Source organism: Doryrhamphus excisus, chromosome 10 (genome assembly GCF_030265055.1).
Source record: "Doryrhamphus excisus isolate RoL2022-K1 chromosome 10, RoL_Dexc_1.0, whole genome shotgun sequence".
NCBI classification, from domain to species: domain Eukaryota; kingdom Metazoa; phylum Chordata; class Actinopteri; order Syngnathiformes; family Syngnathidae; genus Doryrhamphus; species Doryrhamphus excisus.
Window position 1 is genome coordinate 8,856,184 of NC_080475.1, and position 23,004 is coordinate 8,879,187.

The 23,004-nt window shown below is 36.7% G+C and overlaps 2 protein-coding genes across 3 annotated transcripts in view; one reads left to right on the forward strand and one right to left on the reverse strand.

Annotated features, from left to right (window-relative positions):
- Window positions 1–23,001, reverse strand: part of LOC131136667 (chemokine-like protein TAFA-2) — a 91,950-nt gene extending 68,949 nt beyond the window's left edge. For both annotated transcript variants that reach the window (XM_058083804.1, XM_058083805.1), the window contains exon 1: window positions 6,844–23,001. The gene's annotated coding sequence lies outside the window, so the exon portion shown is untranslated. The remainder of the gene's footprint in view (window positions 1–6,843) is intronic.
- LOC131136663 (rho-related GTP-binding protein RhoA-D-like) lies at window positions 16,023–22,451 on the forward strand. Its single transcript, XM_058083799.1, has 5 exons — window positions 16,023–16,145; window positions 17,500–17,655; window positions 20,893–21,013; window positions 21,124–21,254; window positions 21,338–22,451. Exons 2-5 carry the CDS (start codon window positions 17,500–17,502, stop codon window positions 21,509–21,511), a joined length of 582 nt encoding a protein of 193 aa, XP_057939782.1. The 5' UTR covers window positions 16,023–16,145; the 3' UTR covers window positions 21,512–22,451.
- Window positions 23,002–23,004: the final 3 nt, after the last annotated feature.

Genomic DNA, 23,004 nt, shown 5'->3' on the forward strand with positions numbered 1-23,004 from the left:
ATGGGATGCACTCAATTGGAATCTGATCCATACCAAAATAAAATAAAATTTAAAAAAAATAATAAAAACTTAAATTAGGAAAGCAGGAAGTGAACAAATAAGTAACAGTTACTGATTGTAAAAGTACCAGATGGAGGGGTAGGATTTAATAAGCTTTGCTTCTTCCTACTCCTTTTGGACATGTGGAACTGGGAACCGATTATGGGATGCACTCAATTGGAATCTGATGCATGTTCAAATGAAATAAAACCATTACCATTACCATTACCATTAACTAGAACTATGCCTGTGGTCTTTCATTTCCTGACTATGTTCCCCAGAGTGGAACCTGACAGCTGAAATCTCTGAGCTAGCTTTTTGTATCCTTCCCCTAGACCATGATGTTGAACAATGTTTGCTTTCAGGTTATTTGACAGTTGTTTTGAGGCGACCATGGTGCTTTTGGCCGCCTTAAATACTCTTTATCATGGTTGGCTTCACTTATGTAAGCAGGCCGAGGGTCGTGTGCAAATGCATGAAATAGGAAGAAAAAAAACTGTGATATTAATTATCAACCACTTTATTAATTTGTTAATAATTAACAGTAACACTTGTCCCTTTTAACTCCCACTCCCCTTGGCGGAGAGGGCGACATGCAGGGATATTGTCTTGCTCCTGACTGCTCATTGTGGTGCTCAGCCATCCTTGTTGTGTAGTCAAGGGAGGAAAGGGAAGGTGTGGGTCACACAGAGGCTGGGTAAACAGTGGTTGTGCAAAATGTTTTTTTTTTTTCTTCCATGGGCTCTGTATACCCGGGTAATGGAGGCAGTAATGGAGTTTACTCAGTCTCAGGTAATCTCCGAGCTGTGAACCCAGCAGCTGCTGCTGTTCTTCTCCGCCACAGTGCTCAATTCCACAGTAGGTGCTCGTCACCCATGCTGTCCCCACATGTGTGCCTGTTTTCTGGAAGATGTGTCATAAAAAAATGGGACACACATCCAAAATGAGGTGTGTGTGTGTGGTAGGAGCCTGCTAAGAAAAATAAATGTGTTTGGATGTTCTAGGCCACCTTTGGGAGGGGGGGATGGTGGCTAGGAATGAACTTATGTGGACCGATTTCCCAGATACAGTTTCTTTATGTGGGTTACACACATTTAGAGTGGTTACTCATCCCCCCCGGGCCTCCACACACAACACACAGCGATGGGAAATAGCCAGCCAAAAAATAGCCAAAAAAAAAAAAAACATAAACATTTTTTTTCTGTGCATTCTAATGCGAGAAAATGACTTAATATGAGCTAGCTAACAACAGATGCAATGGGAAATAGCCAGCCAAAAAATAGCCAAAAAAAAAACATAAACATTTTTTTTCTGTGCATTCTAATGCGAGAAAATGACTTAATATGAGCTAGCTAACAACAGATGCGATGGGAAATAGCCAGCCAAAAAATAGCCAAAAAAATATATATAACATTTTTTTCCTGTGCATTCTAATGCAAGAAAATGACTTAATATGAGCTAGCTAACAACAGATGCAATGGGAAATAGCCAGCCAAAAAATAGCCAAAAAAATATATATAACATTTTTTTTCTGTGCATTCTAATGCGAGAAAATGACTTAATATGAGCTAGCTAACAACAGATGCAATGGAAAATAGCCAGCCAAAAAATAGCCAAAAAAAAACATAATTTTTTTTTTCTGTGCATTCTAATGCGAGAAAATGACTTAACATGAGCTAGCTAACAACAGATGCGATGGGAAATAGCCAGCCAAACAATAGCCAAAAAAAAAACATAACAAACATTTTTTTTCTGTGCATTCTAATGCGAGAAAATGACTTAATATGAGCTAGCTAACAACGGATGGAAAACATAACAAAAAAAAAATTTGTGCATTCTAATGCGAGAAAATGACTTAATATGAGCTAGCTAACAACGGATGGAAAACATAAAAAAAAATTGTGCATTCTAATGCGAGAAAATGACTTAGTATGAGCTAGCTAACAACAGATGGAAAACATAACAAAAAAATTCTGTGCATTCTAATGCGAGAAAATGACTTAATATGAGCTAGCTAACAACAAATGGAAAACATAACAAAAACATTGTTTTCTGTGCATTCTAATGCGAGAAAATGACTTAATATGAGCTAGCTAACAACAGATGGAAAACATAACAAAAAAAAATTCTGTGCATTCTAATGCGAGAAAATGACTTAATATGAGCTAGCTAACAACGGATGGAAAGCATAACAAAAAAATTGTTTTCTGTGCATTCTAATGCGAGAAAATGACTTAATATGAGCTAGCTGACAACAGATGGAAAACATAACAAAAAAAAAATTCTGTGCATTCTAATGCGAGAAAATGACTTAATATGAGCTAGCTAACAACGGATGGAAAACATAACAAAAAAATTTTTTTGTGCATTCTAATGCGAGAAAATGACTTCATATGAGCTAGCTAACAACAGATGGAAAACATAACAAAAAAATTGTTTTCTGTGCATTCTAATGCGAGAAAATGACTTAATATGAGCTAGCTAACAACGGATGGAAAACATAACAAAAAAAATTTTCTGTGCATTCCAATGCGAGAAAATGACTTAATATGAGCTAGCTAACAACAGATGGAAAACATAACAAAAAAAAAATTTGTGCATTCTAATGCGAGAAAATGACTTAATATGAGCTAGCTAACAACAGATAGAAAACATAACAAAAAAAATTTTCTGTGCATTCTAATGCGAGAAAATGACTTAATATGAGCTAGCTAACAACAGATGGAAAACATAACAAAAAAATTGTTTTCTGTGCATTGTAATGCGAGAAAATGACTAAATATGAGCTAGCTAACAACAGATGGAAAACATAACAAAAAAAATTTTTTTCTGTGCATTCTAATGCGAGAAAATGACTTAATATGAGCTAGCTAACAACAGATGGAAAACATAACAAAAAGATTTTTTCTGTGCATTCTAATGCGAGAAAATGACTTAATATGAGCTAGCTAACAACAGATGTCATGGGAAATATATAGCCCTCACAAAAAAAATGAAATAGCCATCACCTTTTATAGAACGCGTGCTTGTTATTTATATGTATTTATCTGCTGGTGTTCGTTTTTCTTATCCACTCTGTCAAGGTCTCCTTGTCACTCACTCATTCATTCAGTCGTTCATTTATTTATTCCCCCCTTTTTTCCTGTACCGTAATACACAGCGACGGGAAGTGGCAAATGAAAAATAGATCGCCTTGGATACAACACGTATTTCTTCAGTTTTTTTGTATTTGTTTCATTTTCTCTGTCTCTCACTCGCTCGCCGGATAGGAGCTTTGACATTATCCCCATGAAGGCCAGGGGGCTTATTGTGAGAAGAGTAGGAAAGAAGAAGTTAGTGAGAGACGTACAAAAGAGTTAGTGGAACAAAAGGTCACGCTGAAACTTACGGTACATACTTTATCGGAATGCCTGGTGGATTTTTTTGTCATGCAAATGTTTTATTTTTAGACAAATGGGAACGGCCGTATGACTTAAGTTCCATTCACTATTAATGGAATTAGATTAAAATTAGATTAAATGCAAAAAAATAAATAAATAAAAATAAAAATAATAATAGTTAGCATAAACTGATTTTGAAAATAAAATAATATAATAACAAAAAAAGAAAAAAATTACATTAAATGTTATTTTTGCTCTGGATTAGCCTGCTGCTGTGTTTAAGGAACAGATGAGTTCCATTCACTATTAATGGAATTAGATTAAAATTAGATTAAATGAAAAAAAATAAAAAATAAAAATAATAATAATAATAGTTAGCATAAACTGATTTTGAAAATAAAATAATATAATAACAAAAAAAGAAAAAAATTACATTAAATGTTATTTTTGCTCTGGATTAGCCTGCTGCTGTGTTTAAGGAACAGATGAGTTCCATTCACTATTAATGGAATTAGATTAAAATTAGATTAAATGAAAAAATAAATAAATAAAAATAATAATAATAATAGTTAGCATAAACTGATTTTGAAAACAAAATAACATAATAACAAAAAAAGAAAAAAATTACATTAAATGTTATTTTTGCTCTGGATTAGCCTGCTGCTGTGTTTAAGGAACAGATGACGTGGCCTCTGGTGCGCATTTAAAGGCAATGAGAGGCGTTTGTTTGATCGGTTAAGATGACACTCGGCTGTGTTAAACCCTCTCGCGCCTTCTCTCCTACTTTTTGAGGGAGGGAGGGAGGCGTGGGTGCGCGGCGCTGCGCCGGACTGCGCTGCTCACAAAAATTGCAGAGCCGGAAAATTGAAACTCATTTTGATTTATTGTGTGGTTAATTGATTTATTGATGATCATGACGGGCCAACCGATACCGTTATGTGTGCCATAGACTGACAGATTCTGCGAGTAACTGCTACAACATGTCTTTCTTTTCCTTTACTAACATATAACATAAAATAAAATAGACTGTTTGCCAGGAAGCACAAATCAAAGGAAATAAAAGTGGAATTGGTGCAGATTCTGCAAAATCTAAAAACTTTTCTGTGTGGGTTATTGTGTGGAGCTGCTCTATAGGAACCACAACATTAATACAAAGGGTTGGAAAATGAGCATAATACTGTAGGTCCCCTTTTAATTGCTCTGGGTTAACACTTTTGATGCAACTAATCAGTAATACTCTCTTAGTACTTTTTTACCTCCCTCTAATACTCAATGCATTGCTCCCTGCTGTCAATCATTTCTCACCGCCGGTTCTCGTTCCTCATTGAATTGCATCTACGTACCTCCCTCACGTTCCTCTGTGGGACTTGTAAAAGCAAAGTGGGAGCAAGAGCACAAGGACGTCAGCTGTAATTACCTTATTTGTTGCAATCATAAGCTACTTAGTATTTACAAGGCGAATCTTTCCAATCGTAATCATATCTTCGACCTTTGTTACCTCATTCATATTACTACTACACATCCTGCAGGCCCGCGCAAGTTTGATATGGATGCTGTATGGTATCATGTACCCAGAAAAAAATATTACGTTTGATTCATGTTCATGTTAAAGGTTAAATAACTGTTAATAGTTATCCTCCCTATGCGTGTGGAAGTGGTAAGTTTTTGGCTAATTAAGTTGAAAGGAAATAACTTGAAGGCTACCGTTTAGGTCAGGGGTCTCAAACATGCGGCCCGCGGGCTAAATGTGGCCCGCAGGACACTAGTTTGAGGCCCTCGCCTTGATATGAGTTTAATGTTAGTGCGGCCCGCGCAAGTTTGATATGGATGCTGTATGGTATCATGTACGCAGAAAAAATGATTACGTTTGATTCATGTTCATGTTAAAGGTTAAATAACTGTTAATAGTTATCCTCCCTATGCGTGTGGAAGTGGTAAGTTTTTGGCTAATTAAGTTGAAAGGAAATAACTTGAAGGCTACCGTTTAGGTCAGGGGTCTCAAACATGCGGCCCGCGGGCCAAATGTGGCCCGCAGGACACTAGTTTGAGGCCCTCGCCTTGATATGACAGTTTAATGTTAGTGCGGCCCGCGCAAGTTTGATATGGATGCCGTATGGTATCATGTACCCAGAAAAAATTATTACTGTTTGATTAATGTTCATGTTAAAGGTTAAATAACTGTTAATAGTTATCCTCCCTATGCGTGTGGAAGTGGTACGTTTTTGGCTATTTAAGTTGAAAGGAAATAACTTGAAGGCTACCGTTTAGGTCGCTAGCTCTCTAGTTTGCGAGTTAACATGAGTTAGCATGAGTTAGCATGAGTTAGCATGAGTTAGCATGAGTTAGCATGAGTTAGCATGAGTTAGCATGTTCGTTTTAATGTGAAAAAAATCATTTGTCTACCCACCAACTATATGTGGTTTCTTAAGTTTTTATTATTTGCTGTTTTATTATTATTATTATTATTATTATTATTATTATTATTATATTTATTTATTATTGATTGATTTTCTTTATTCTTGATTTGTTTATTTATTTTTCAATTTATTTTGTGTAGAAAAATAAAAATTAAGATATTTGAGAACAGTGGAATGTTTTATCAGAGCTTTTCTTGTAGAAAATTGGAACCAAAGCGACGTTTTTTTAATTTTTTTTTTTTTTAATAAATGCATTTTTTTTATTTGTGTTTTTTAAACCTGATGCGGCCCAGTCTCACCCAGTGGCCCCCAAGTAAATTGAGTTTGAGACCCCTGCTTTAAGGGCTGCACGGTGCTCGAGTGGTTAGCACGCTGGCCTCACAGCTAGGAAACCCGAGTTCAATTCCACTCTCGGTTATCTCTGTGTGGAGTTTGCATGTTTTCCCCGTATTCCGGTTTCCTCCAACATTCCAAAAAAAAAAAACATGCTAGGTTAATTAGCGACTCCAAATTGTTCATAGCTATGAATGTGAGTGTGAATGGTTGTTTGTCTATATATGCCCTGCGATTGGCTGGCCACCAGCCTCTCGTCTGATGACAGCTGGGATAGGCTCCAGCACGGATAAGCGGTATAAATGAATGAATGAATGGCTTGGTGCCGATGTTGCCCACTAGACTGAGCCTAGACTGGGTTTTAACTGGCAGACTATTGAATAAAAAAATAAAATTATATAAAAATAAAATTACACAGCCAAGAAAAACACCAACTTCATTTTAAAACCAACAAAAAAAATAAGGAATCTGATATTTAAAATCTTGGAGATGTGCCCCTTCACTATGGTGGGTTCATGTATTTGTGCAATAAATGAAACAATTGCAATTATTTGTATTTGCAGCAATATTGCTATCATATTAAAATGTATTTTAATAACTGGAAATGTTCACAAGTGGTCATTTTTTCCCCCGCAAATAGATGTGCGGCTCCGCCACATTGATGATGCCCATACCTGTTGGTGCGGTGAGGTCTGCTTCTCTTCAGCTGATCTCCCTCCTCATCGCCAGTCCGCTATCCGAGACAACACCAAGGCTCGCATCCCGACCCCCTCATCCGCTATTTACCACGGCTGCTGGGCTTCTATGTGTATACTTGGACGGCAAAGTTCCACCCCAAACATCCACTTCCACAGTCGAGCTGCGGGGACTCCTTGTCAACAGGGATTCCCGTCACGGAGGTCTGCGCCGTCTTCCCCGGAAAAGGGTCCGCGCAAAGTTCCGCTCCTCTTTTCCACTTTGGATGGATTCAAGGAAACTTAGTTACAGGGACAAGGAAACATGATGAAGAAATCCATGTTAAGGTTTTTGTCGCGGCGAGAATCCTTTAACCTCCCGGATGACGAGGACGCGTCGGGACAGATGTGCGCTGCTGTTGGAGTCAGACGGACTGTTAGTGCGCAACCGGACTGCCCTCCTGCAGGATCAACAGCGGGACTATGTGGCAGCTGCGAAAGGGGAGCAGCGCCCTCTAGCGGTTGAATGCTGAAATAACTGTTCAGAATACACTAAAGCAGGGGTCTCAAACTCAATTTATTTGGGGGCCACTGGAGCTAGGGTCTGGGTGAAAAAAAAATATATATATATATATTAAAAATAAAAATATAATAAAAATATTAATAAATATTAATTATATTAAATATTAATAAATATATAATATAATAGTCTTCAATGCTTCTGCTATACCCTCCACTTTTTCAGTGCTTTGGTTCTTTGGAAAAGCTCTGATAAAACATTAAATTATTATAAATTATGATAAATTTATTTTTATTTATTAATAAATTATTAAATAAATGTTCTATGTTAATTTTTATTTTTCAACACAAAATAAGATGGAAAAATAAATAAGAAAATCAAAAAACAAATGAAGCAAATTAACAAATTAAACTTTCATATCAAGGCGGGGGCCTCAAACTCACGGCCCGCGGGCCGCCCCTGCACTAAAGTATTGTATATAGTATAGTTTCCAAAGTACAAAAACACACATAAAGACTAATTTTCAGGGGGTGAGGCAAACACAGGCAATTGCCTGCATATGAACGCACATTGTGTTCTGCGTCCTTGTGTTGTATTACAGCAGTCTATCAGTACTCTGTTGTATCTGTTTGTTACTGTATTTATGTACTACTGCTACCACGTCACGTATGAACGCACATTGTGTTCTGCGTCCTTGTGTTGTATTACAGCAGTCTATCAGTACTCTGTTGTATCTGTTTGTTATTGTATTTATGTTCTACTGCTACCACGTCACGTATGAACGCACATTGTGTTCTGCGTCCTTGTGTTGTATTACAGCAATCTATCAGTATCTGTATCAGTATCTGTTTGTTATTGTATTTATGTACTACTGCTACCACATCACGTATGAACGCACATTGTGTTCTGCGTCCTTGTGTTGTATTACAGCAATCTATCAGTATCTGTATCAGTATCTGTTTGTTATTGTATTTATGTACTACTGCTACCACATCACGTATGAACGCACATTGTGTTCTGCGTCCTTGTGTTGTATTACAGCAGTATATCAGCATCTGTATCAGTATCTGTTTGTTATTGTATTTATGTACTACTGCTACCACATCACGTATGAACGCACATTGTGTTCTGCGTCCTTGTGTTGTATTACAGCAGTCTATCAGTACTCTGTTGTATCTGTTTGTTATTGTATTTATGGACTACTGCTACCACGTCAAGTATGAACGCACATTGTGTTCTACGTCCTTGTGTTGTATTACAGCAATCTATCAGTATCTGTATCAGTATCTGTTTGTTATTGTATTTATGTACTACTGCTACCACATCACGTATGAACGCACATTGTGTTCTGCGTGCTTGTGTTGTATTACAGCAATCTATCAGTATCTGTATCAGTATCTGTTTGTTATTGCATTTATGTTCTACTGCTACCACATTATGTATGAACGCACATTGTGTTCTGCGTCCTTGTGTTGTATTACAGCAGTCTATCAGTACTCTGTTGTATCTGTTTGTTATTGTATTTATGGACTACTGCTACCACGTCACGTATGAACGCACATTGTGTTCTGCGTCCTTGTGTTGTATTACAGCAGTCTATCAGTACTCTGTTGTATCTGTTTGTTATTGTATTTATGGACTACTGCACCACGTCACGTATGAACGCACATTGTGTTCTGCGTCCTTGTGTTGTATTACAGCAATCTATCAGTATCTGTATCAGTATCTGTTTGTTATTGTATTTATGTACTACTGCTACCACATCACGAATGAACGCACATTGTGTTCTGCGTCCTTGTGTTGTATTACAGCAATCTATCAGTATCTGTATCAGTATCTGTTTGTTATTGTATTTATGGACTACTGATACCACATCACGTATGAACGCACATTGTGTTCTACGTCCTTGTGTTGTATTACAGCAGTCTATCAGTACTCTGTTGTATTTGTTTGTTATTGTATTTATGGACTACTGCTACCACGTCAAGTATGAATGCACATTGTGTTCTACGTCCTTGTGTTGTATTACAGCAGTCTATCAGTAGACTTCTTACAACTGGGAAGTATTCAATGTGCGGGCAAAGCAGCTCTGTCAAAAGCAATCAACATGTTCTTGCCATGTGTTAGCCAAAATGCGTAGAAAAATATGATTTTTTTTCAAAATGCGTATTGATGTGGACATAGTCTTACTCGGTATTGAATCGGGAATCACATCATTTATCAGAGACTGTAATTGAAGTTGAAAAGCAGAGTTGCCTCAGCAAAAGACGACTTGACAGCAACGGGGCGCAACCTGCCAGCTCATCTTTTTCCTCTTGTCTGTTTCTCCTTTTCCCTTTTTTCACTCCAAGATGTAAATGTTCAAACGGCCTTATCCCTTCAAAGCCGCAATAAGCTTGAAAGGCCAGTCTCCTCCTGCATCGCTAATTGATGGTCTTGCATCTCAGCGTGAATGTCCAATGAGTCCTGCTTGGGGCTCTCATTAGCGGCGACAACGCCACAGTGAGCTGCAGTAAATTTACATTTCAGATATTCAAGACCCACCCTGCGCTGATCTTCTCGTTCAAATTATGACTTTGAATTACAATTATCATTGCAATTTTATAAAAATAGCGAAATTCCTCAATTTTTTTTATTGTGTTGAACTAATTTTGTATTTACATATTGGCATTTTGACCTATTACATAACCAGCCTACAACATGCCCCCAAATTGAACCGAAGTAGTGTCATTTTTTGTGCTACGTTTGTGCTGTTTTGTGGAGTTAAAATAAAAAAAAAATTCTTATTACAGTTATTACAGTTTATTACATAGGTCAAACAAAGGTCACCCAGCCCCCCAACATACTCTGAATTGAACCAAAGTAGTGTTATTTTTTTGTGCTAGGTTTGTGCTAGGTTTGTGCTGGGTTTGTGCGGTTAAGATGACCATTTGTGCTGTTTTTGTTATTGAGTTATTAATGATTTAAGTTTTGGCCTAACACATAACCAGCCCTCAACATGCTCCAAATTGAACCGAAGTAGTGTCATTTTTTTGTGCTACGTTTGTGCTGTTTTGAAAAAAAAAATTGCATTTTTTCTGCTTTGTTTTTCAGTTATTGTAGTTTTTTACATAAGTCAAACAAAGGTCACCCAGCCCCCCAACATGCTCCAAATTGAACCAAAATAGTGTCATTTTTTTGTGCTAGGTTTGTGCTGGTTTGTGCTGGTTTGTGCGGTTAAATTGACCATTTGTGCTGTTTTTGTTATTGAGTTATTAATGATTTAAGTTTTGGCCTATAACATAACCAGCCCCCAACATGCTCCAAATTGAACCGAAGTGGTGTCATTTTTTTGTGCTACGTTTGTGCTGTTTTGTGGAGTTAAAATTAAAAAAAAAAATCTTATTACAGTTTATTACATAGGTCAAACAAAGGTCACCCAGCCCCCCAACATGCTCCAAATTGAACCAAAGTAGTGCCATTTTTTTTTTGCTAAGTTTGTGCTAGGTTTGTGCTGGTTTGTGCGGTTAAATTGACCATTTGTGCTGTTTTTGTTTATGAGTTATTAATGATCTAAGTTTTGGTCTATTACATAACCAGCCCTCAACATGCTCCAAATCGAACCGAAGTAGTGTCATTTTTTTGTGCTACGTTTGTGCTGTTTTGTGGAGTTAAAATAAAAAAAATTCTTATTACAGTTTATTACATAGGTCAAACAAAGGTCACCCAGCCCCCCAACATGCTCCAAATTTAACCAAAGTAGTGCCATTTTTTTGTGCTAGGTTTGTGCTAAGTTTGTGCTGGGTTTGTGCTGGTTTGTGCTGGTTTGTGCGGTTAAGATGACCATTTGTGCTGTTTTTGTTATTGAGTTATTAATGATTTAAGTTTTGGCCTATTGCATAACCAGCCTACAACATGCTCCAAATTGAACCGAAATAGTGTCATTTTTTTGTGCTACGTTTGTGCTGTTTTGTGGAGTTAAAATTAAAAAAAATTCTTATTACAGTTTATTACATAGGTCAAACAAAGGTCACCCAGCCCCCCAACATGCTCCAAATTTAACCAAAGTAGTGTCATTTTTTTGTGCTAGGTTTGTGCTGGTTTGTGCTAGGTTTGTGCTGGTTTGTGCGGTTAAATTGACCATTTGTGCTGTTTTTGTTGTTGAGTTATTATTGATTTAAGTTTTGGCCTATTGCATAACCAGCCCACCAACATGCTCTAAAATGAACCAAAGTAATGTCATTTTTTTGTGCTAGGTTTGTGCTGGTTTGTGCGGTTAAATTGACCATTTGTGCTGTTTTTGTTGTTGAGTTATTATTGATTTAAGTTTTGGCCTATTGCATAACCAGCCCACCAACATGCTCTAAAATGAACCAAAGTAATGTCATTTTTTTGTGCTAGGTTTGTGCTGGTTTGTGCGGTTAAATTGACCATTTGTGCTGTTTTTGTTATTGAGTTATTAATGATTTAAGTTTTGGTCTATTACATAACCATCCCCCAACATGCTCCAAATTGAACCGAAGTAGTGTCATTTTTTGTGCTACGTTTGTGCTGTTTTGTGCAGTTAAAATTAACATTTGTGCTGCTTTTGTTTTTGGTTTTGGCCTATTACATAATCATCCCCCTCAAACACTCTCAGAATCCAAAATAGTCAAATATTTGCCATTCTTTGTTTGTGCTGTTTGTGCATTTAATATGTATGTTTGTGCTGTCATACTTGGAGTTATTGTGTCGTTATTGTGTGGTTATGATGGACCGTAAATTCAATGATGTGTTCCATGAGGTGTTCCATTTCGCCAAATATACCAACGCACAAACAAATGGAGGCGCAAAAACAGGAAATGCTCATATGACTATTTATTGACGATGTCACCTGCTGTCTCACTTGGGAAGCAAAGTGATGATGCTTTGACTTATCAGATGTCCACGTGTGAAAGGAGTCGGTTATCCTATACGTGCGCCATGATATGCACACCAGCTGGGAAGCGAGGGCAAGCGAGGGAGAGGCTGCACTGAAACCGGTTTCCATGGCTCTTTAAAACATTCAATAGTGAAGGTGAAGACGGCGGTATCGGTTTGTAATGCAGTATTTCTCAATGGCGTATTCTGACATGTATGAGATTGAATAAGTAAATGGATGACTTTTTTGAGATACATTGCTTTTATTTTTATTTTTATTTTTATTTTTATTTTTATTTTTATTTTTATTTTTATTTTTATTTTTATTTTTATTTTTATTTTTAATATTTTTACTCTTCATTTAATGCCTATTTTTATATTTATTTTTATTTTTATTTTTATTTTTATTTTTATTTTTATTTTTATTTTTATTTTTATTTTTATTTTTATTTTTATTTTTATTTTTATTTTTATTTTTATTTTTATTTTTATTTTTATTTTTATTTATTATATTATTATATATTTTTACTCTTCATTTAATGCCTGGGATTGTGTTCTTTTAGCACTTGATCCCTGCCTGATGTTCTACTATAAACCTTCCCTTCATTTTAGCGTCAGTGCAGTGGGGTCATGTTTATGTTTGCCAATAAGCAAATGGATGACTTTTTCTGAGATACATTGCTATTTTTTATTTTTATTTTTATTTTTATTTTTATTTTTATTTTTATTTTTATTTTTATTTTTATTTTTATTTTTATTTTTATTTTTATTTTTATTTTTATTTTTATTTTTATTTTTATTTTTATTTTATTCTATATTTTTACTCTTCATTTAATGCCTGGGATTGTGTTCTTTTAACACTTGATCCTTGCCTGATGTTGTACTATAAACCTTCCCTTCATTTTAGCGTCAGTGCAGTGGGGTCATGTTTATGTTTGCCAATAAGCAAATGGATGACTTTTTCTGAGATACATTGCTATTTTTTTTTTAATTTTATTTTATTTTATTTTATTTTATTTTATTTTATTTTATTTTATTTTATTTTATTTTATTTTATTTTATTTTATTTTATTTTATTTTATTTTATTTTATTTTATTTTATTTTATTTTATTTTATTTTATTTATTATATTATTATATATTTTTACTCTTCATTTAATGCCTGGGATTGTGTTCTTTTAACACTTGATCCCTGCCTGATGTTGTACTATAAACCTTCCCATCATTTTAGCATCAGTGCAGTGGGGTCATGTTTATAACTTGTAGAACACAAACGCTATGATACAGGAGCCTGTCACAATACAGGATTTCGTTTTAGGAAACACAACACCCGTTGAAATCTGGGATTAGGTTTTTTTTTTTTTTTCCACAGTACTGATTCATGGACGGGCATATCTGTTGCTCCTTCTGTATTTTTAATCTTCTCCCACTCGTTTTCTCTCTCTTTCTCCTCCTTTACAGCGTGTCACTCTGTTTCTCCTTTTCTAAATCTCATAAAGAGCTTTAGTTCTTATCGGGATGGGATCAGACAGAAAAGGTTCTATTTGGGGGGTTGAAGAGAAATATTGCTGCAAAGGCGTTTTTGTCAACCATTGAAAGTATACTTCAGTTAGGAGAGCCCAAATGGAGAAGAATTGAAAGTTGAAAGGTTATTGGTAATGGTAATGGTAATGGTAATGGTAATGGTTTTATTTCATTTGAACATGCATCAGATTCCAATTGAGTGCATCCCATAATCAGTTCCCAGTTCCACATATCCAAAAGGAGTAGGAAGAAGCAAAGCTTATTAAATCCTACCCCTCCATCTGGTACTTTTACAATCACTAACTGTTACATTTGTTCACTTCCTGCTTTCTATAATACAGTTTAAGGTTTTTTTGTTTTGTTTTTTTCCCAATATACATATATATACACATATATATTTCCTAATATATATATTTTTAATTTTAAGTATTTTTTTTTATTTTATTAATATTATTTATTTATTTATTTTTATTTTGGTACGGATCAGATTACAATTGAGTGCATCCCATAATCAGTTCCCAGTTCCACATGTCCAAAAGGAGTAGGAAGAAGCAAAGCTTATTAAATCCTACCCCTCCATCTGGTACTTTTACAATCAGTAACTGTTACATTTGTTCACTTCCTGCTTTCCATAATACAGTTTAAGGTTTTTTGTGGGTTTTATTTTCCTAATATACACACACACATATATATATATATATATATATATATATATTTTTTTTTAAATATAATTTAATTTTTGTAATTATTTTTTTTAATTTTTATTATTTTTTTATTTTTTTTTTTATTTTGGTATGGATCAGATTCCAATTGAGTGCATCAAATAATCAGTTCCCAGTTCCACATGTCCAAAAGGAGTAGGAAGAAGCAAAGCTTATTAAATCCTACCCCTCCATCTGGTACTTTTACAATCAGTAACTGTTACATTTGTTCACTTCCTGCTTTCCTAATATAGTTCAAGTTTTTTATTTGTTGTTTTTTTTTTTGTCACGTACCAAAGTACTCGGTGATATGAGCATCCAATGCCATAATGGGTACCATAGTAAGTGCCAATATAGTGATATATATAGCACATCATGACTGCTTCAAGACTCTTCAAGCCTGACATGAAGTACTTCCGGACAGCGACGGGTCTAAGAGAAGTTAAACTACTCCCGCGGCATTTCTCCGATGTCCGCGTGTAACCCAAAGAGACATCAGTGTGCAAGGCGAGGCCACTGAATCCAATTCAGTTCATTTGCCAGTGGGGGGTCCACACTGCATCCATTCATCCCTCCTTCCCCACCTGCTTCTCCCGTTCCACACTTCTCCAATCTCCCCAATTTCCCACATGACATCCACACATGAATAATGAGTTTGGGAGTTTGGCAGTTTGGGAGTATTTTATGGGAAGCAACAGGGGGAATTTATACCCAATCTTTCTCAGCTCCCAGAAGTGTATTTTACTCAGCTGATTACCGAGTAAAAAAAGACACCACAGGGAGTCCAGATGAAAGACGCTTTGGAAAGAAAAAAAAAAACGCTTGTGTCTACATTCTCATTAGTAGGAGGTAGGAAATGATGGTGACTATAAATGTCAACTTATGGAGAAATGAGTCTTTTTATTTGGTCAAGGTCTAGTTTACAAATCCCCAAAGTATACTCTACAGAAGTAAAGGAGCATGAACTAGTTCATATGGTTTCTGATAAATAAAAAAAAACCTTCAAAGAGAAATAGAATTAAATCAACCATAAGGACAAAGCATATTATAATAACAGTTATCTTGTATTTGGGCGCCCTCTTGTGGTAAGACTTGGAAATTACTACACTGTAATATGACAGGAATAACAGTTCTGTAAAGTAATAGTGTGAATGCTTCCAGCATCAAATTGTTCAACTCATTTGGGAATAAGTTTTTTATCTAAATATTCTAAATATATCTTTATATTATATATTTTATATATATATTATATTATATTTCAAAATGTTCCTAAAGTGATGTCATCCAATAACCGTCAGGGGGAGGGAACGCTGGTACTCGCAACCAATGGGATTCAACGTTGCATTCAGTGAAATCGGACTATTTCCACTTTCCACTCCTATCACGGCAACATGGAGACAATTTTTAAGATTTGAAAAACAATATTTTTAGAATGACATTTTAATATTTAAAATGAGGACTGTTATTCATGTAAACATTCATTGACATTAACGACAATTATTGCCTCGCGAACCAACATACGGAATGATAGCAAAGTTTACAAGTTGTAATTGAACGCAGCAACCGGGGAGGGTAATGCGTCTGATTCTTTCTGGGCTGTTTCATGCACACTGCCGCTGATACGCCTAGCCAAGCAAACACGGAACTCCTCCGAATTTGAAAGTCTTTTTTTCGGCGAAGGTAGGCGAAAAAAAACTCCTAAAAAGCCTAATAACTTACACAGACAAAAAGTGACTTTGAGGTCAAAATTAAACCGCGGCTGCTCTCTAGCTAGCTAGCAGCAGTACCTCGCTGACTTGTTGAAACCTGTTACTTTTTCCCAGAAGTTTCCCTCTGTTGGTGACTAATGCTTTTAAACGTTTCTTCGAAGTAATAGCAACGCGTCACATTTTATTCCATAAGGTGTTTTTTTCCCTCTTAAACAGGTTAGACGTTAAAAGTTTAGCAGTACCTTGAACCCAACCCTGACACTACTAGCACGAGGAGCCTCATTTGATGACGTCACCGACGGTGAAATTTGGACAATAAAGTTACGATTGAACCAAAACATTGCGGAGGCTTGAAAATCCGACATTTCCGGTATAATGTGTCTCTATATTTCGAATTTTCTGAACGAATTGAGTGACTGGACCATTGGACTAGTTTGAAATATTGCTAAATTGTTTGTCCGGAGGAATCTGAGCCACCACACCCTTACTGTCCTGCTTGGCTCCAGTGATGCAGACACTTATGTCTCTTTTAAAATAAAAATAATGTATTTCAATCAAGCTAAACCTGTATGCTACAAGTATCCACTCATTCATTCTCTCTGGTTCTACCATATCTTACTTATTGTGTGGAAATATGGGCTAATAACTATAAAAAGCAATCTTCATTCGCTAAATGTACTGCAAAAAAGGCCAGTAAGGATAATTCATAATGCCGCCTACAGAGAACATACTAACTCCTTATTTCTAAAATCACTAATACTTCAACTTACTGATATAGTTCATCTTCAAACAGCTAAAATAATGCATAAGGCTAAAAAAAAACTGTATTATGGAAAGCAGGAAGTGAACAAATGTAACAGTTACTGATTGTAAAAGTACCAGATGGAGGGGTAGGATTTAATAAGTTTTGCTTCTTCCTACTCCTTTTGGACATGTGCAACTGGGAACTGATTATTTGATGCACTCAATTGTAATCTGATCCATACCAAAATAAAAATAAAAAATAAAATTAAAAAATACTAAAAATTAAAAAAATAATACAAAAAATAATTTAAAAAATTACAAAAATTAAATGACATTAGGAAATATATATATGTATATATGTGTATATTAAGAAAAAAAACAAAAACAAAAAACCTTAAACTGTATTATGGAAAGCAGGAAGTGAACAAATGTAACAGTTACTGATTGTAAAAGTACCAGATGGAGGGGTAGGATTTGATTATGGGATGCACTCAATTGTAATCTGATGTATACCAAAATAAAATAATAATAATAAAAATCTGATATATCTGCTATATCTTCCCAATGTAACGTCTTTGCAGATGGCAGCCATCAGGAAGAAGTTGGTCATAGTCGGCGACGGCGCGTGCGGTAAGACGTGTCTCCTCATCGTCTTCAGCAAGGACCAGTTCCCGGAGGTCTACGTCCCCACCGTCTTTGAGAACTACATTGCCGACATCGAAGTGGATGGCAAACAGGTACATGGCGCTGGGTACTACTGTGAAGCGCGAGTACTACAGACCGCGGCAGTACTCTGGGACTTTTCATTGTAATTCCACAGCTGAACGCCAGTCAATAACAGGAAATGGATGTGCGCCACCTTCCTGTACCGGCTGGGAAACCCCCCCCACCCCCCTCACCCCCGTGTAATGAATAATGTCCTCTTTCCTGTTTCCCGCTCCAGTCCCTCTGGGAGTGTGGCGGGATCCGACATCTAATACTTGAAGTTGCCGTTCTCGCCGACGACACGATGATGTCACTTTTTAAACCTCATCCAGCGGAATATTTAGCAGCTAGCAGCTAGCAGCTTAACTCGGACAACGCATGACACCTAGTGGCCGATGGTAGTAAAAGCAAGAGACGCTTTACTTTTTATGAGTGCTGTCAACCGATTAAAATATCTGACCGTGATTAATCGCAATCTGTCCAGTTAACTCAATTAATCACATTTAATCGCAGGTAGAAATACCGAAATTTTATGGAAAGGGATATCAATTTCATAAATTTCGGCCATTATTTAAAACAATAGTCAGCAAGCATATTATTGTATTATTATATTTCTATATTATTAGCACAATAGTTATTAAACTCGCCCACAAACATTCAGCAAATACAAAATGTGAGCGCAAAAATAAGATTTATATATGATACTGGTTTTAAATTCTAAATGTTTGTGAGTAAAAAAGCCTATTTAGGATCATTCAGAAAGGATTAATATTAAAGATTTGCCACAATGCATCTTTCCTTCATGAAATGTACAAATGAAAATACATTTCTCTTTTAAAACACATTATAATACATAGAAATTCATTTTTTATTACAATACAATCCCACATTTTTTTTTTCATGTTTAATTGGAGCTGCGATTAAAAGCGACCTACACTGCTCTGGTCTCTGGCAGGCCATGTAATCCGCGATGAGAGTAGAACCAAAAAAACTTGGGTCTTGCTACAAGAGCCATCTGCTATATCTTATATTGGAGATTTGAGGAGATTGAAAACCCCCGATTTTTGCTGCATTTGGGGCTGTCGCGGTTTGATATGGACCAAAACTCATATCCCAATATACTTACGTTGAATACACGATATATATATACCGATATTTTTGGACAAATTCAAAGTCTGAAGTTCTGTGAAGTTGTAAAATGTAAAACGTCTTAGAGTAGACCTATTATGTTTTTTCCACGCAGGCCATGTAATCCGTGATGAGAGTAGAACCAAATAACTTGGGTCTTGCTACTAGAGCCATCTGCCAGGGCTTTGAAGCTCAGTTTAACAATACAAATACTCGTTTTCTTTCTCCGTTTCTGCTTATTTGTTCCAGCTTGTGGCTACAGCGTCACCGTGCATCGATCTAATGCTATGCTAACACGTGAACTTTGACAGCCCTACTTTTTACATATCATTAAGTAAAACTATATGTGCCTTAGTCATTAGTTCCCCAGTAACTAGTCTAAATGCATGTGCCTCAGTAACTACTCTACTCATTAGTTCCCCAGTAAGTAACTACTTTAAATATATGTGCCTTAGTCATTAGTTCCTCAGTAACCACTCTAAATGTATGTGCCTTAGAACTACTCTAATCATTAGTTCCCCAGTAAGTAACTACTTTAAATATATGTGCCTTAGTCATTAGTTCCTCAGTAACCACTCTAAATGTATGTGCCTTAGAACCACTCTAATCATTAGTTTCCCAATAAGTAACTACTCTAAGCGTATGTGCCTTAGTCATTAGTTCCCCAGTAACTAGTCTAAATGCATGTGCCTTAGTAACTACTCTACTCATTAGTTCCCCAGTAAGTAACTACTTTAAATATATGTGCCTTAGTCATTAGTTACTCAGTAACCACTCTAAATGTATGTGCCTTAGAACTACTCTAATCATTAGTTCCCCAGTAAGTAACTACTTTAAATATATGTGCCTTAGTCATTAGTTCCTCAGTAACCACTCAAATTTATGTGCCTTAGAACTACTCTAATCATTAGTTCCCCAATAAGTAACTACTTTAAATATATGTGCCTTAGTCATTAGTTCCTCAGTAACCACTCAAATTTATGTGCCTTAGAACTACTCTAATCATTAGTTTCCCAATAAGTAACTACTCTAAGCGTATGTGCCTTAGTCATTAGTTCCTCAGTAACCACTCTAAATGTATGTGCCTTAGAACTACTCTAATCATTAGTTCCCCAGTAAGTAACTACTTTAAATATATGTGCCTTAGTCATTAGTTCCTCAGTAACCACTCTAAATGTTTGTGCCTTAGAACTACTCTAATCATTAGTTCCCCAGTAAGTAACTACTTTAAATATATGTGCCTTAGTCATTAGTTCCTCAGTAACCACTCAAATTTATGTGCCTTAGAACTACTCTAATCATTAGTTTCCCAATAAGTAACTACTCTAAGCGTATGTGCCTTAGTCATTAGTTCCCCAGTAACTAGTCTAAATGCATGTGCCTTAGTAACTACTCTAATCATTAGTTTCCCAATAAGTAACTACTTTAAATATATGTGCCTTAGTCATTAGTTCCTCAGTAACCACTCTAAATGTATGTGCCTTAGAACTACTCTAATCATTAGTTCCCCAGTAAGTAACTACTCTAAATATATGTGCCTTAGTCATTAGTTCCTCAGTAACCACTCAAATTTATGTGCCTTAGAACTACTCTAATCATTAGTTTCCCAATAAGTAACTACTCTAAGCGTATGTGCCTTAGTCATTAGTTCCCCAGCAACTAGTCTAAATGCATGTGCCTTAGTAACTACTCTAATCATTAGTTCCCCAGTAAGTAACTACTTTAAATATATGTGCCTTAGTCATTAGTTCCTCAGTAACCACTCTAAATTTATGTGCCTTAGAACTACTCTAATCATTAGTTTCCCAATAAGTAACTACTCTAAGCGTATGTGCCTTAGTCATTAGTTCCCCAGTAACTAGTCTAAAATGCATGTGCCTTAGTAACTACTCTACTCATTAGTTCCCCAGTAAGTAACTACTCTAAATATATGTGCCTTGGTCGTTAGTTGCGTTTAGTCGTTTTTACATATCATTAAGTCGTATAAGTGTGAAATAGTTTTGACCACCAACAGGACACACGAGACCACATGAACCGGTCATGGACAATATTTACTTTCCATGGAAGCCATTTCAACGGTTGTCCTAGCTACCACCTACTTTGGAGAGCACTGATGGCCTCCTTTTGCCCTCCTCTGCCAGGTGGAACTGGCGCTGTGGGACACGGCAGGTCAGGAAGACTACGACAGATTGAGGCCTCTCTCCTACCCGGACACCGACGTTATCCTCATGTGCTTCTCCATTGACAGCCCTGACAGCCTCGGTAAGGCTATGCTAAAAGATGTAGCATTCATTTATACACATTTAAAATCGTTTAAAATCGTGTACGCCGTTTTCCTTAAAAGCTGGAATGTTGATTCTCCCTTCTCAAAGAGAACATTCCGGAGAAATGGACGCCCGAAGTGAAACATTTTTGTCCCAACGTCCCCATCATCCTTGTGGGTAACAAGAAGGACCTCAGGAATGACGAAAACACACGGCGAGAGCTGGCCAAGATGAAACAGGCGCGTGCCAACCGTCACGTTGCGGCCGCCGCGACCGCAACGTCGTTCTAACCTAGCTCCGTCTGTCACGGTCCAACCCGCAGGAACCGGTCAAGTCGGACGAAGGCAGGGACATGGCCAACCGCATCGGCGCCTTCAGCTACCTGGAGTGCTCGGCCAAGACCAAGGACGGTGTGCGCGAGGTCTTCGAGATGGCCACCAGAGCGGCGCTGCAGGTTCGCAAGCGCAAGAAGAGGCACGTGTGCCAGCTCCTGTAAAGAGTACGGCCGGGGCAGCGCCCCGCGATACCGCAACAGATGCACGATGCAGCTACGCCGCTGATGGATTTGAAAGACTTGGCGCACTTTTATGGCGCACCAGCCTGGTGCGCTTCACCTTCGTCCTTCTACTCTTTTATTATTTATATGTGCATTTACTTATCAAATATATCACATGTGCCTCTAAAATGACTGGTGAGGTGATGAGATTGCTTTTTTCATTTGATCTCGCATCGTTAACATCTGATTTTTAGGGATGTTATTAACGAGTATCCGTTACGGATCATGTATTTTTAGCCACTCCGAGTATGGATACGGATAATTTAGATGGGTGAGCACATACAGATAGTGGTGTACTCGCTCATCCCGACTGCGTTTCATTAAATTGACATGCCGTTTGTGCTACTCGGTCTTACAAGCATTGAGATTTCCCCTACTTGTTCAAATCCGCATCCGCATTCAAAGCAGGTATTGTAGCACGTGGCGATAGCCGGCACCGGGAGTGAAGACAGTGGGCCGTTGTCCCAGATACAACGCTTAGAACAGAGGTAGGGAACCTATGGCTCGGGAGCCAGGTAGGGCTCTTTTGATGACTGTATCTGGCTCTCAAGCATTTCTTACCACAATAAAAATGTATTTTTGCTAACATTTTAAAGTAAACCATGACAGAAATGATAATATAATAATATTCAAAATCAACAACTTTCTTATGCATTTTAACCCTTGTATTATGTTGCGGGTCAATTTGACCCGTTTCAGTTAAGGTTAACAAGGTTAACTAGCATGATTTGTTAACCCTTGTATTATGTTGCGGGTCAATTTGACCCGTTTCAGTTAAGGTTAACAAGGTTAACTAGCATGATTTGTTAACCCTTGTATTATGTTGCGGGTCAATTTGACCCGTTTCAGTTAAGGTTAACAAGGTTAACTAGCATGATTTGTTAACCCTTGTATTATGTTGCGGGTCAATTTGACCCGTTTCAGTTAAGGTTAACAAGGTTAACTAGCATGATTTGTTAACCCTTGTATTATGTTGCGGGTCAATTTGACCCGTTTCAGTTAAGGTTAACAAGGTTAACTAGCATGATTTGTTAACCCTTGTATTATGTTGCGGGTCAATTTGACCCGTTTCAGTTAAGGTTAACAAGGTTAACTAGCATGATTTGTTAACCCTTGTATTATGTTGCGGGTCAATTTGACCCGTTTCAGTTAAGGTTAACAAGGTTAACTAGCATGATTTGTTAACAAATCATGCTAGCATCATGGTAGTTAACCCTTGCATTATGTTACGGGTCAATTTGACCTGTTTCAGTTTTTGTGTTAATGACCCTAGATGAGGAAAAGTCACAAAATTTCATGAAGAAAAAGAAAGGATAACCAGTACTTTGGTCAACACAAAAACTGAAACGGGTCTAATTGACCCGTAACATAATACAAGGGTTAACAAATCATGCTAGTTAACCTTGTATTATGTTACGGATCAATTTGACCCG